Source organism: Brachypodium distachyon, chromosome 5 (assembly GCF_000005505.3).
Source record: "Brachypodium distachyon strain Bd21 chromosome 5, Brachypodium_distachyon_v3.0, whole genome shotgun sequence".
Taxonomy (NCBI): domain Eukaryota; kingdom Viridiplantae; phylum Streptophyta; class Magnoliopsida; order Poales; family Poaceae; genus Brachypodium; species Brachypodium distachyon.
In genome coordinates, this window is record NC_016135.3 from 28,328,646 (window position 1) to 28,342,077 (window position 13,432).

Genomic DNA, 13,432 nt, shown 5'->3' on the forward strand with positions numbered 1-13,432 from the left:
TTTATGTTTGTTTCCGTCCGAAGTATACTCTTCCATCATAGCACAAATGCTCTAACATGTGAAACCATAAATACACATAATATGAAGTGTTGTCTATGTTATGGTTTCATAACTACACGTACCGGGATTACTGAAAATTTTCCCGCGTTTGTCTTTCTGCGCTACCGTCGTCTAGCGATGAACCCATGCAGCAGTAAAGGTGACAATCTTGCCTATGGCTACGGACATCCATTGTTAACGAGCCGAAAACGGTATGAGTCGTCCTTTTGACGGGCGACAACTTAATTCCGTATGGGCCCATCTGATCAGAGAATAGACAAAACTCATTTAATTTCACATCAGTTTCTCTCTAATGTCGGTTTCTAAAGTAGAATCAACCCATGAACAGAGGAAGAAGTCTTTTTAAAACAAGTAAAGCTCTTTTTTTTTTTGAGAAACTAAAACAAGTAAAGCTCGAGTAGGAAATTATAGTTGGGCTGCGAGGCAGGCTTTTGTATGGGTTAATGGGTCACCCGAAGACCAGTTAGCTTTGGGCTTGTACGGCCCAAAATCAGTTAGATTTTATCTCCCTTTAATATTTCCTCACTTGTCTTACACTCTAACACAAACTGCTGCTCGCACCGCCGTCGTGTTCTTCAACCCCTCCGCCGTCGGCCGCCGCCTCCCCCTCCCCTTCCGGCTCGATGGGCGGAGGAACAGGGCACATGACCCGGTCGGACTCCCCCGTCTCTCGCCGCATCGTCCTCTCCTTCCTCGATTTCCTCAACTCCGGTCAGTTGACACCACCAAGACCCCTAACCCCCTGCCCTACTCTCTGCTCCCGAACTCAATTCCGCCATGTCGCTTGCGCTCCCATGTTTAGAACTCGTATCCATCGAATTCTCCACGCTGGTCGACGGGTGCGTAAGTGTGTTTCTTGCTTTATGAGCCGGAAGGGGATCGGATCGCCTGCGATCAAATGAGTCTGATTTAGTAGGATCCTAGGGTTTCAGCTGCCGACGCGCAGCTAGGTAGGTACTAGGTTCGATTGGTGGATCGTGGAAGAAAAGTTGAACTAGAAGCCTCCGATGCTGAAATTGGGCTGTGTTGGATGTGGTGTCACGGGTATGCATGCCCCCCCTCCCCAAGAAATCATGCATATGAGCAGGATGCACTACTTGAAAGCAGCATTATTAGGTTTCTGTGGAAGTGGGGACTTGCCAAGGCGACAATTGGCGGTTAGATGTTTGTGTGCACCTCTGACGTGTGAATGTCCGGTTGCCTGCCGTTTCAGGTGTGCGTGGTACCGAGTTTTGTCGTGTCTTGTGGCGTGCATCCAGCTGTATGGAATCTATGATTATGGTCACTGTGATCCGTCGTCTGCCACTTGTGCAAGCTGGCAATGCGGCTATGTCGTGTTGCTGCGTGTTTCTGGACAAAAATGGATTTTGATTGGAGTTGACTGGAAAATGATATGAACGTTAAACGGTAGAGATGGGGTGAGGAAATCTGGCTGATTTCCCACAACCGAGGCACGTTACTGCTCTATGTTCGTTCCTTACATTTATTTATCATTAGTTCTTCTCATATTGGAACCATGTTTGGAATGCAGTTGAGTTATCTCCTGAGGTTGATCCTGAAGCTCTTGAAGTCGCAAGGGATTGTCTGGAATCCATTTTTAGTATCAACTCATCATCGACTGCCGAGGGGATACAGCCAGGGTTGTTGCTTGAACTCTTTACCTCTCCAGAAGCTAATGGACAATATAAGTCAAGACCAGACCCAGTGCCACAATCTTTTTCAAACAAACCCTCTTGCAGTGCAAGTACTTCCAGTCTCCAAGGAGAGTCAACTAAATGTACAACATCAAATGTATGCTCCCTGTCATTTGGCACATGATTTCTATATTGTATCTACTACCAGCATCCATCTTTTTCCATGTTGATACATATAAATGCATGTTTGAAATTTTTATACATGGTTGTTATGAACTTCCATATATGTCTCATGCTTTATTTCATTAGTTTTTATTATTTGCTTTCCATATTACCCTTCATAAGATATTAGCTTCTGATATTTTCTCTGCATCTCCACATCAGAGTGAAGGCCAAGCGGAAGATACCTTTGACCTAGGTATGACTATGGCATAAACTCTAAACTCTATGATCATCCAGATATTCTTGGGATTTATCAAGTTTGTTTCTGTAAAGTTTTGCTGCCTTTTGTGTCACTTGATTCTTGTAGGGTAATGGGGGTCATTATCACATAATGACAGATGTAAATTACTTTTCTCACGGAACTTGATTTCTTTTTGCCAGATATTTCAGGAGACGAGCTATTTGCAAAATTCTATGCCGCACTTGATGAAATAAATTTCTTTAAGACATCGCCAGCTGGAGCTGAAGATGCTGATCAACTTTCACAAGCATCACAACTCTTCGAGGACGCATTGCTGGTATGATAAACTATTTTTTCCTCGCTTAGCATTCCATGCTTGATGATAGAGTAAACAGTTTGTTGTCGCTGCTACCAATTGAACGCTATTACAGATGTTCCTCTATTCTTGGGCATTCTGTGTCATGGCAGTTCTCTTGGTTGAAGACACAAGTAGGGGACTTGAGGCGTTATGACATCATGAAACTAGTAGCTGGCCCGCATTCTAGTTTTATATTCATTACCTTAACTATTTTACTTATTTTTCTGTTTTCACTTAATTAGTTTACATTTTTTTAATAATGAAGTATGATTTATCTCTGTTTAGGTGGTGCGCAATTCAGGAAGGAACATGGCAAGCTTAGTAGACCTTGCAGAGTTCTTTAAATCTAAAGGTACATAGCTAGAACCCTTAGTTGTTTCATATGTACAAGTCTTAGTATTCCAACTGATATGTTGGTTCATTAGTTCGTGCAGTAAATTTACAGGATAGGATGAATTGGATCTTCATTTTCCCTTTGTTGTAAAGGGCTTTGCAGTTCAGGCCTCTATGTGTATTATGTACTGGATGCAGATGTGCAAACTTGTAGTGGCTAACTGCATATTTGTTCATCAGGTAATGACTTCATGAGGACAAAAGAACACCTAAAAGCTGTAGAACTGTACACCGGTGCTATCGCACTGAGCAGAACAAATGCCATTTACTATTGTAACAGGTATGTACAGGTTACTGAAACTTCTGATGGCTGTTTTGGTGAACGAACAGTGCATAAGTGTGCAATTGTATTTTATTGACTCCGACGGTGAAATCTCATACCGAGTTGAACTGTACTGAGTAATTTTAGAGTTGAGGATCAGGATGGACGGAATTAAAAAATGGGTTGATTTTTTCCCATTTTCATGAGTAACAACGTGTGATATAGAATCTGGAAATGGCTTAGTGACTAATAGTGATAAGCATTCTCACGTCTGCTTAATGCATGTTACTCTGTTGCTTCAAATTCCTGCATTCTCATTCCTATTGCTTCTATAGCCTGCGATGTGGCGAGGAGTCTCAGGCTCTGTTATTAGTTCTTCCTACTGGCTAACAAAAGTTCTGAAAACCAGTTGAAACCAGCTGTAGCTGGTTACAAACTGTATATGTCTTAGAGATTGTTGAATGCTTAAAGCTTGACGCTTTAAGAAAATGGAATGGCTGATCTTTTCTAGAGACTGGCTGATTTCTTGTTAGGTGGCTGCCAGAGTGGTCTTTGTTCTTCTTGTTCCGTATAAATTAGTTCTTTTAACTCCTGTTCACAAGAGCACTCTGTTTCATGCTTTGATGCAACTTGAAAAGTGTATGCTTTTTCAGGGCTGCTGCATATACCCTTCTTAATATGTGCAATGAAGCTGTTACGGATTGCCTGAAGTCAATTGAAATTGATCCCAACTACAGCAAAGCCTATAGCCGACTCGGATCTGCTTATTTTGCCATGGGGAACTTCCATGATGCTTTATATAAGGGATACTTGAAAGGTGGGCACCTTAGAAACTTCAACGAGGATTTGGTTGAAAAATGATAATATATGCTATATGTTACTTTATAAAAGGCATTCCGAAGTCCTCATCGGTGCAGTTTACATATGTGTTGGCACTTCTGGAAAGAACCAGAATTTTAAGCCGAATCTTGTCTTAACTTTTACTCCCTTCGTTTCAGAATATATGTCTTTCGAGAGTTGGGCACGAGAATTAACGATTTGAGTGAAATGTTTATATTGTCCTTCTATTTCATTGTTTGTTGTCTTTTTCTCCCTAAGACAGAAATAAATTTTCCATGCAACCCAATGCAGCAGGGCATTAAAGAGAGTTAGGAAGTGCAGTGATTATTAGCTCATTTCTTGATGACATTAATAAAGGGCAAAACAGGAGATGTTCTAATACTAAAACTGCCCTGAAAGTGTAGACTAAAAGGGTGTCTATTTTGGAATGGAGGGAGTAACATACAGTCGTATCTGACTTTACGAACAGTTTTTAATATCTTTTGGGTGGATTGTTTTGTTATGATCTATCTTACCACGGGCACAGTCTACTAAAATGCTGAGTTTAAGTGTATCGCTCTACATGTTTGCATTTATAATATTACCATGCATCCAGTTGAGTCAAACAAACATTTGCTCTATTGCATCTTGACCAGTTCTGCATCCAAATTTATCCCAAGTTTTCATATGATGGCATTGCTATCAGCACTGTTTAAACTCTTGTTCATATTTGATGTATTCTCTTCACCTTTCAGTGCTTGCAATATCCAAATTAACAGTCCATTTGCAATTCCTAGATGAATCTAAACTACAAAGATTACTATGTACAGTAATGTATGGAGCCTATAGTGAACTCACTTTGATCTTCTTGCAGCCTCCCAGCTTGAGCCTAGTAATGAAAATGTTCGACTGAATATTGAGGTAGGCATCTTATTCTGTTTCATCTTCTTTTTTTTCCCATCAGGAGTCTGGATAGAATTTGTTTCCTTCTATAATCACTACTGAATTTTGATTTTGCTCTGTGTTGAAAACTTTAGGCTACCAGAAGGAAGCTGGCTGAACAGCGAGCTGCACCAGGACAGGTACTGCAACCAGAAAGCTACTTGTGCTTTTTTTAAATGTATTATGAAACATATCCTGTCAGCTTAACAAATCAGTACCCTTGTTTTCTTAAAAAAATTGCGCAACCAAAGCTTCACCTGGAATTTGTACAATATATTAATATGCATAGAATGTCAATACTGTTTGGTTACATGGTATGATCTTATTTTGTTCTTTGGTATTTTTAAACCACCAAGTAATCCCATCTCCTTGTTTATAGAATACACATGCACGCCAAGGCCAAGAATCACATCCACGGTTTACTGGCCAGACTAGCAGTGGTATGCCTTTCACATTATTCCCCCCTGGAAGTGCTCCTAATCCGGAATTCTTGGCCAATATCATCAATCGTGGGTCTGGTCCTGGTCAACATTCCGTAAACATAAATTTGAATGACTATTTTGGTCAGACAACTGTCAATGGGAATGGTCAAGGATCAACGACTGGGAATTCAGGCAACCATCCATCAGCTTCTTTCCCAACCAATGCTGCAGTCCCTCCTGCCTTCTCCTTCATGGGCCCTGGTTCTGAAGCAAATATAGCACAGCAAGCTTCAGGTGGACATGCTGGAGAACATGGTCAACCAGATGCCCACACGGATGCTAGCATCCACATAAATGTGGCAGGACCAGAGCAGGCCACTGAGGCTTTGAGAGCAGTGATGCAGATGTTTGGACAACAGATGGGCCCAAATGAAGGTGCACCTGGAGGTTAGTTGATTCTCATCACTGAATTATTCATCTTGGCTGATGCTTGAAAACTAACATGTGACTTGTCATGCCTATATTTTTTTTCCATAAAAGACTACAATACTATGTTTCTTTCTTTTGAAAAATCATCTCATTGTGTTTAAACCAAAAAGTGATTCTTTTGTACTGTATGTATATAATTGTAGAAATAGTTGTTCTTGGCCATGGTTTCGTTCTCTACACGTTATCTGTAGTTTCCGACATAATCATCTGGTGTATTTGCTTTGACTGAAAATATGTTGCCTCCTTTTAGTATCAAAGATCATATTTTAAATATTTCCTTATGGAAAGTAGCTGTAGTAGTACAAATTAAAGGAATTGCTGCCTGTATTACAAACAGGAGGACATATGTTATCCTCTTACTCTTTCTCCTTTTCTCTTTAACTTCCTCTGTTGGAATTCTTGACCTCTTTGTTTTTTATGCAAGGATCATCGATTGTTTTTTTTTAGTATCTGGTTGAATGACTTCAATATAACTGTTGTATTTTGTGCAGGGCCAGGTTCGACTTGAGAAACAAGAAAATGTGTTAATGTCGTTCATAGTTGAAGTCTTATATGTGTATGTTCGCTGTTCAAACATCGGTTCTTGAAACTTATCCTGGGCACCTTATGTCTGTTCTATGCTTTCTCTCTGCATCCAAGCGTCAACGTGTCATTCATGGGCACATGCGGCTTGTTCGATGGAATTTAGCAATGATGCTAGAATTAAAATGCTATCATTCATGGACCTCATTATGGTGTCTGTTTGACCGTTTTATTTGCAGGCCTGCTATGCTTTCTTAAAACTGAAAAGCCATGGTTTAGCATAGATTTGGGCCTGCGGGTTGACAGTTGCTACATGCAAAATCTTTCTAGCTATTGCATTGAACTCTATACTGTGATCCAGTGTGTATCGGTGTATGTACTATGTTGTCAATTGCAATTACCTGTGCATCTTTGAGCTGAGCCAGTTAAATGTGCACATCCTCTATATATTTCTATCTTGGAGGCTCTATAGGAGGGCAAAGCATGAGAGAAAAGGGTAGCCTGTCTTTTGCTAAATACAGAAAGACGGCAGAGAGTTGTTAAATGAGGTGTTAAGATCCAAAGTGAATAAATCCTTTGCTGCACATCATCTCTGCTTTCACTTTTGCTTGTCAGGGAGGAGGAATAAAAATGGATGGCTGCCAACTCTCAGTTCCGTCTAGATTGATGGCCCTTTTTTCCTTTTCTGGAACCTAAGATTTTTATTCTTCAACTCATGAGCGCCCCATCTTTTTCTTTTTGAGAGACAAACAAAAAGCCCCATCCTTCACGAGCAGCAAAAAGAAGGCAGGCCGTTTCCTAATTTCAGTGGGCCTTTTGTCTTAGTTGGGCCGTGTGAAGCTTTTGGCCCGGATTTTTTTTGTTACACCGCAGGCAGTTCAGTTCGGGCGCCTGATGATCCCAAAACAGGAAACGAAATCTCACCGTATGTGGAAGAGCTCATTGAGAAAGCCGTTTCATGTTTTTGTTTGGCACTGACGATGATGCGTCATGATACGATTGCCCGTATATAGCAAAGTCCACTGCCTTCTTTCAGGTTCGTTCATGGCTTGTTTCGTCATACAATTTGCCTTCGAAATTGTGGCTGAATTTGCATCACATTTCTGAATGAATGGCATCCAGGTAGATGGGTTAAGACTTAAGACAGATAGGATGGGGACAGGATAGAAGACGTCACGACCTAACATGAGCCAGGGTTCCCTACATCGCCATTGTTTATCTAACTGAGTTGAGTAGCGCCCGAGTGCTGTATTTCTGAATCTTGCTACCGAACCCCAGAAAAAATACACCCAGACACGAGGCAGCCTCCGTGATTGATTAGTGAGCCCTAATTAGGAAGTTACCAGCCCATGTAAAAAATGATGATGATTATTACTGCTGCGTGTGCTGACTGCTGAGGGCGGAGGCTGCAGTAGAAAAAAGAATCTGTGGGTGTGGATTCAGAGAGCTCTGGAATATATATACTGTGGAAATACTGACGCCCCTTTTTAGTTTTGTGCTCTCCACTCGCAAAGAAAGCAAACCCTCGCTCCTTCGCATCGCAAATCTCCCGGCCCCCGCCGCCGGAAGACTTGCCCTTCGGACGACAGCAGATCTCGCCGCACACGGACGCGCCGCCCGCCGAGGAACAGCAGGTTGTCGCCGCTGGACCGTACGGACTGAACGCTCGCTCACCGAACGCATTCCCGGACGATTTCCTGCTCCGCCGCCGCCGCCCGACCAGGAGGAAGAGGACGAGGCGGCTGCTCCGGGGTAGGCCTCCATGCACCCGAGGTCACGCATTCGCGGCCGGGAGCCGCCGCCGCCGCCGCCAGTGTCGGGAGGACGATACCGCCGCCGATCCCCGCCGCGTCACCACCGCCGGCCGCCCCGTGACCCGCTGCCCCCGTCCCCGCTGCCGCCGCCGCAGAGGCGCAGCAGCCTCGAACGCCCGCCGCGCCGCCTGGAGGAGAAGCACCCCCCGCCGCCACCTCCGCCGCCGCCGCCGCACCACGCCTCCATCGGCTGTGACCGGCGTTCGCGCGCCGACGTGCTTCTCGAGGCCGGCCGCCTCGCGGCCCACTACCTGGTCGCCCAGGGCGTCCTCCCCGAGCACCTTCTCCACGCCCGGGAGCAGGACCCAAATCACGTCACCAGCATACCCGAGCCGCCCCCCGCGGGATACGTCTCCAGGAAGCAGCGGGACGACGCGTACCCCGATGACGACCCGAGGTGGCGGCGGAACGAACGCGCCGGCGCCGGCGCCGGGGACTGGGCCCGCGACAGCTACAACAAGGGAGACGACGACAGGCCGTCCCGGGCTAGGTCGGGATGGGACAGGAGGAGCCAAAGCTTTGACGAGAGGCGCAGGCATAAAGACGGCGGTGATGTAGATCGGGGTGGCCGCCGGGGCCGTGCCTACGATGAACCCAGGAGACCCCCCATGTCACGCTCCTATTCGCATAACGACCGCCGGGCCTCCGGCGATGACCGGCGGCCTGCTGTCGACGGTAGGCTGGATCGAAGGCGGCGCAGTAGGAGCAGGAGCAGGAGCAGGAGCAGAACCAGGACCAGGAGCTACCACAGTGGCGGCCGGAGGGAGTCGGATTGGCGAGCTGGCAGTGGTGATCTGGACCACAAGAAGGTCCCACAGTCTAGAACTGTTACTGGCGGCGATGGTAATGTGGGTGGAGATGATGTCGATAAATTTCCGAGGGATGCGAAGGCACCTCGGTCTGAGGTGGTTGTGGAGGCAGATGGTGGTGGCAGCCATGAAGATGAAGGGATGGAATCAGAGGACCGTGGTCAATCAGAGGGTCATGGTCAAGATGATGGTACCATCCATGAAGATGAAGAGATGGAATCTGAGTATGAAGAGCAAGAAGTTTGTGAAGATGAGGAGGAGGATGAGAATGATGCAGTTGCTGGCTTGAATGATGCAGAAGCTGGTGAAATAAATGCCACTGAACAACAACTATCCAATGCGGATGTTGAACTATCCCATGTGGATGTTGCTCAGCCATCAGAGCCTGTTGAGGAACCGACGCATATGGAGTCCCAACTCAGCGATGTCGAGGGGGACATGAACGGTGGCGTTGCATGCAGGGAGACATGCCAAATTGAACCAGTGGCTAACAACAGTGATTGCTCTGAAGTTAGGGTTGAAATGGAGGCTCTGCCCTGTGAAGTTGAACCTGATGTTGCCGATCTTACCAGAGATGAACAAGAGCTACCAGCTTGGTATGGAATTTTTGATCTCAACGTCGCTGGAACTCACGAGAGCTGTGAAATGTCGGATATTCCCAGCAATCCTCCTGCTGACCATGCTTGTGATTCTTTGCCTGATTTGGTTGGTTTGGTGAGCCAACAGGTGTGCTATGATACTTCAGAAACTCAAGGTCAGTATGAAGGTGAATGTGCAGATGATAACCAACAGTCGGAAGACACACAGATGCTTGTAAATCAGGGCATTGGTACATATGACTTGAATGATAGAATACTTCCAAATCAGAGATCTGATGAACATGAACAGGATAATCATCAGCTGGTGGATGAGCAAATGCTTCTAAACAATGAGGAAACACTTCTAAAGCAAGATGCAGATGAGCTCGAGGGTCATAATCACCTGATCGAGAATGAGCAAATGCTTCAAAATCAGGACCCTGCTGTGCAAGTTTTGGAAAATTACCATGTGAATGGTGAGCAGTTGCTACACATTCATGCTACAGATGAACATCCTGAAGATAATCACCGGATAAAGAATGAGCAAATGCTTTTACATCATGTTTCTGGTGTGCATGAATTGGATAATTGCGATCTGAACGGTGAACAAATGCTTCTACATAACGATGCAGATAAACCTGCAGCAGATGGGGGTCAGTTAGAGGGCAGTCAAATGCTTTTAGATCAGGCTGCAGACAGACAAGCTACACTTCACAATCTGGGCAATGGCCGAATAATTCCTGTAATTAATCTAGAAGATGATGAAGAAGAGCAGTCTGACACCAGAGAGTTTTTAGAACCCAAGTAAGCCTTTTTAGAATTATTTTCGACTTAGTCGCGAGGGGGAGAGGAAATTGCTCACACCTTCACACTTTAAACATGTCCACTATACAGAAGTGGCGTCTTACGGACGGATAATGCTCTACATGGACATATGTATTCTCAAGACAAGCAAAGCTCAAGTTCTCCTGACCATCCTCAGACTAACATCCCAGCAGCTTCTTCACCAGTCGCACAAAAATTTGGAAATAGGTGGACTGGAAGGGGTGCTATTAATGCACAGGTAAGATGGTTGTTTAATACTAGCAAGATACATGTGCCCTCATTTTCAGGTATTACTCTTCATGCAGCAAGTGAAACATCTTGCTAGAAGCATTCTGTCATTTGTCAGTATACTCGCATTTTGTCGCCAATGAGTTGAAACTGATTGATTCATGCTAGTAGTTGCACTTCTCGCCAATGAGTTGATGATATATGAGAATCATTTAGTTCATGCTCTTATTGCCATTTGTCAGTACTCCCATTTTGTCGTTTTTCTCCTTTGGTTCCGATCAACAGCATTCTATTTCTGTCCTGCATTGCTAATTTTCCTGCTATCTCAAAGAGACTGAAACCAAAATTTTCATTTCATCAGGGAATTCCCAGTGATGATGATGTGTTGTATGGCGCATTTGATAAAATACCATTAGGTATGCCCTCCTACTTCTGGAATTGTGCAAATTTCCTTTCTCAGCTTATCTTTGTTCTTGCTGAATTGGAGTGTTGCCAGCCTGGCTTGTCTCAAATTTTGACCATATGTAGATGAACTTCAGTTCATCAGGTTGCACATTCCTAGAGACTATGAATGCTGACATTCCATTTAACTTTGGACCAACACAATATGCATGCTAGTGGTATGCATGGACACTAGCTGCCTGTATTGCACCACAGGATTGGGCATTTAAATGATGGAAAAAATAGGAGGTGTTCCTTCAGTGTAGACTGTTTTCCACCAGATGTTTGTTATTTACTGATGGGAGAGGCCATCTTATTTCTATATATACCATGTTTCCAATTCTATATGCAGATCAGATGTATCCTATGCTATTACTACCTTATCTGCTTAGTGTTGTATCCATTTTAATGATGCTCGCATGACCGTAGACAGCTCTATGCACCATAGTGGTTTATTTCTCCCATTTGTTGGTCTATATTTTTCTTCTGTACTCACTGAGTGACTAGTTTACCAATCATCAATTCGGCTTTCGTCCTGTGTACCTGTGCCAACATATTCTGTTCAATTCTTCTCCATGCTTTGTTAACTGAACCTAGTACGAGTACTGCAGTTTTGCTTTGACGAAAACTGCTAGAGTGCTGCAACTACATGTTCTCTTGTTCCCAGGTGAAGTTTAACTGCCACGCACTTAAAAGTAACTTGCTCTTTTGTTTTCGCAGAAGTAATCAATGTGTGGGACCTGCCGTCGACGGAGCTCGGGAAATCCTTATGAGCCGCCATGGATGCAGCTGTTTTGTGTACTCCCCTCCTACATGGGAGGGGAAGGGGGCAAGGATTCAGCCCAGTGCTGTCCTGGACCATGGGAGGCCGAACCGAAGCATAAGCATGCTGGAGTAGTTAACCGGTCACTGTTTTGTATGTTGTGCAGTAGTCCTCCCTTGTTAGATTCCCTAGAACTAGTCAAGTCACATTTCCATATGCTGGTCCAAGTGAAGCAGCAGCTCCTTACAACCGAGAAAACTAGCTGATGATGCCAGTAATACAGGCCGGGCCGCTCCGGGCCAGTGCATGTCTTTGTAGGTGAATGTAGCTCTTAAAACGGTTCCGCTGCGGATGATCGACCAGACCGATCGGTATGGGTCTTTGTTCGTCTAACCAGTCTATCATGTTTTTCTAGTTGAAGAGGTTGTTCTTCTGCTTCTCGTTGAGATGATGGGGGAGTTGGTTCTGCTAACATTGTTCACCTGCCTGTCATGTAACTTGTATGATACAATTACAGTGCCTTGTGAGCCAGGCCAGACTGATCTGAGCCACTGAATTTCCATGTCTGATGGCTGTGAAGACATGGTCACGCTGCTGTAGCTTGGTGGCTTTGCAGCGTCACCACGTCAAGAGGATCTGCCACCCCGTATAATACGTTACGGTGATGGGAACAGGCTTGTATAAGCAGGGACCTGATTTTCATTTATCATTTGTACTAAGTCGACAGTATATCTGTCGGCCCGTTGTCTAGTGTGGATTCAGACAGGGTCTTTGTCGAGAGGTGTGCTTTGTTTGACCGTGGAGAAAAGACCTTGCTATCTGTCTCTGGTGAGAGAATGCCAGTAGGATGGAGGACACACAAGAGCAAGGAGAAGCTTTGGTTTGGTCGCATGCATTTGGCAGCTGCTGTTGGTAATTGCGGTGCGTGCACTGCATCCTTCCCGTCCCCTGTTGAGCCGATGGCTACTCTCCATCTTCACTTGACTTGCAGCATGGCCTCTAGCCGGCATGATTTGCACACGTTTCTTCTGTTCAAGGATATCTATATAGAGAGAGATTCAGAAATCTTTTAAAAAAAACAGCCTTTGATGTTTGGAAGGTAGCCCTTGTTGTTTAATTCTAGTTGTGTGCGTGGACATGACAGATTCAGCATGGTTGCCATGAACTGGTTGTCAGTTGTTGGCACTGCGCTTGCACTGGCAGCTGGAGAAGAACAGGTACGTAGCTACTGGAGTAGATCACTGCTTCTGTCAATCTGAAAGTTGTGGTTTGAAATTAATCTCACTTTGCATCTGAAACCCTTTCGATGTCCAAGAGGAAATGCATGCACGCATGGACGCACGGACAGCAGGGGAACGCTGCTCACTGTCTGATGATCTGAATCTGATCCGGGGTGCGAAAAAGGGAAAAAAGAAAGGTCTTTGCGACGTACAGTACTACTCCAGTAGGTTCGTTGGAACCTACGTACGGTACGTATAGCCAAGAGACCGTAGAGTGGAGAGACGACCGGGGCACATGCCACACATGTGATGTACGCGTGCGCTGGTTGGTTCCTTCCTTCAACTGCATACCCGGCTCTTCTCTTTTCTTTTCTTTCAGTTTCGATTTGGCAATACGTATATATATGCATGCATTCCATCTGTTTGCAAGGGAAGGAAGAAGGTGCTTTT

The 13,432-nt window shown here is 44.8% G+C and overlaps 2 protein-coding genes across 2 annotated transcripts; both read left to right on the plus strand.

Annotated features, from left to right (window-relative positions):
- The first annotated feature begins 594 nt into the window (after nucleotides 1-594).
- Nucleotides 595-6,728, plus strand: LOC100843019 (small glutamine-rich tetratricopeptide repeat-containing protein). The gene is made up of 11 exons (XM_003580838.4): nucleotides 595-771; nucleotides 1,592-1,851; nucleotides 2,079-2,112; nucleotides 2,298-2,434; nucleotides 2,741-2,807; nucleotides 3,029-3,128; nucleotides 3,764-3,927; nucleotides 4,804-4,850; nucleotides 4,967-5,011; nucleotides 5,251-5,740; nucleotides 6,274-6,728. Exons 1-11 carry the CDS (start codon nucleotides 684-686, stop codon nucleotides 6,288-6,290), a joined length of 1,449 nt encoding a protein of 482 aa, XP_003580886.1. The 5' UTR covers nucleotides 595-683; the 3' UTR covers nucleotides 6,291-6,728.
- A 1,038-nt stretch (nucleotides 6,729-7,766) lies between these two features.
- LOC100836295 lies at nucleotides 7,767-12,318 on the plus strand. Its single transcript, XM_010242359.3, has 4 exons — nucleotides 7,767-10,309; nucleotides 10,400-10,568; nucleotides 10,920-10,974; nucleotides 11,720-12,318. Exons 1-4 carry the CDS (start codon nucleotides 8,067-8,069, stop codon nucleotides 11,770-11,772), a joined length of 2,520 nt encoding a protein of 839 aa, XP_010240661.1. The 5' UTR covers nucleotides 7,767-8,066; the 3' UTR covers nucleotides 11,773-12,318.
- Nucleotides 12,319-13,432: the final 1,114 nt, after the last annotated feature.

Coding starts and splice junctions, on each gene's coding strand:
- LOC100836295 (XM_010242359.3), top strand. CDS start 8,067: ATGCACCCGAGGTCACGCATTCGCGGCCGGGAGCCGCCGCCGCCGCCG. Junction 10,310..10,399: donor AGAGAGTTTTTAGAACCCAA/GTAAGCCTTTTT, acceptor TCCACTATACAG/AAGTGGCGTCTTACGGACGG. Junction 10,975..11,719: donor ATTTGATAAAATACCATTAG/GTATGCCCTCCT, acceptor TTGTTTTCGCAG/AAGTAATCAATGTGTGGGAC.
- LOC100843019 (XM_003580838.4), top strand. CDS start 684: ATGGGCGGAGGAACAGGGCACATGACCCGGTCGGACTCCCCCGTCTCT. Junction 2,435..2,740: donor TCTTCGAGGACGCATTGCTG/GTATGATAAACT, acceptor ATCTCTGTTTAG/GTGGTGCGCAATTCAGGAAG. Junction 3,129..3,763: donor GCCATTTACTATTGTAACAG/GTATGTACAGGT, acceptor ATGCTTTTTCAG/GGCTGCTGCATATACCCTTC.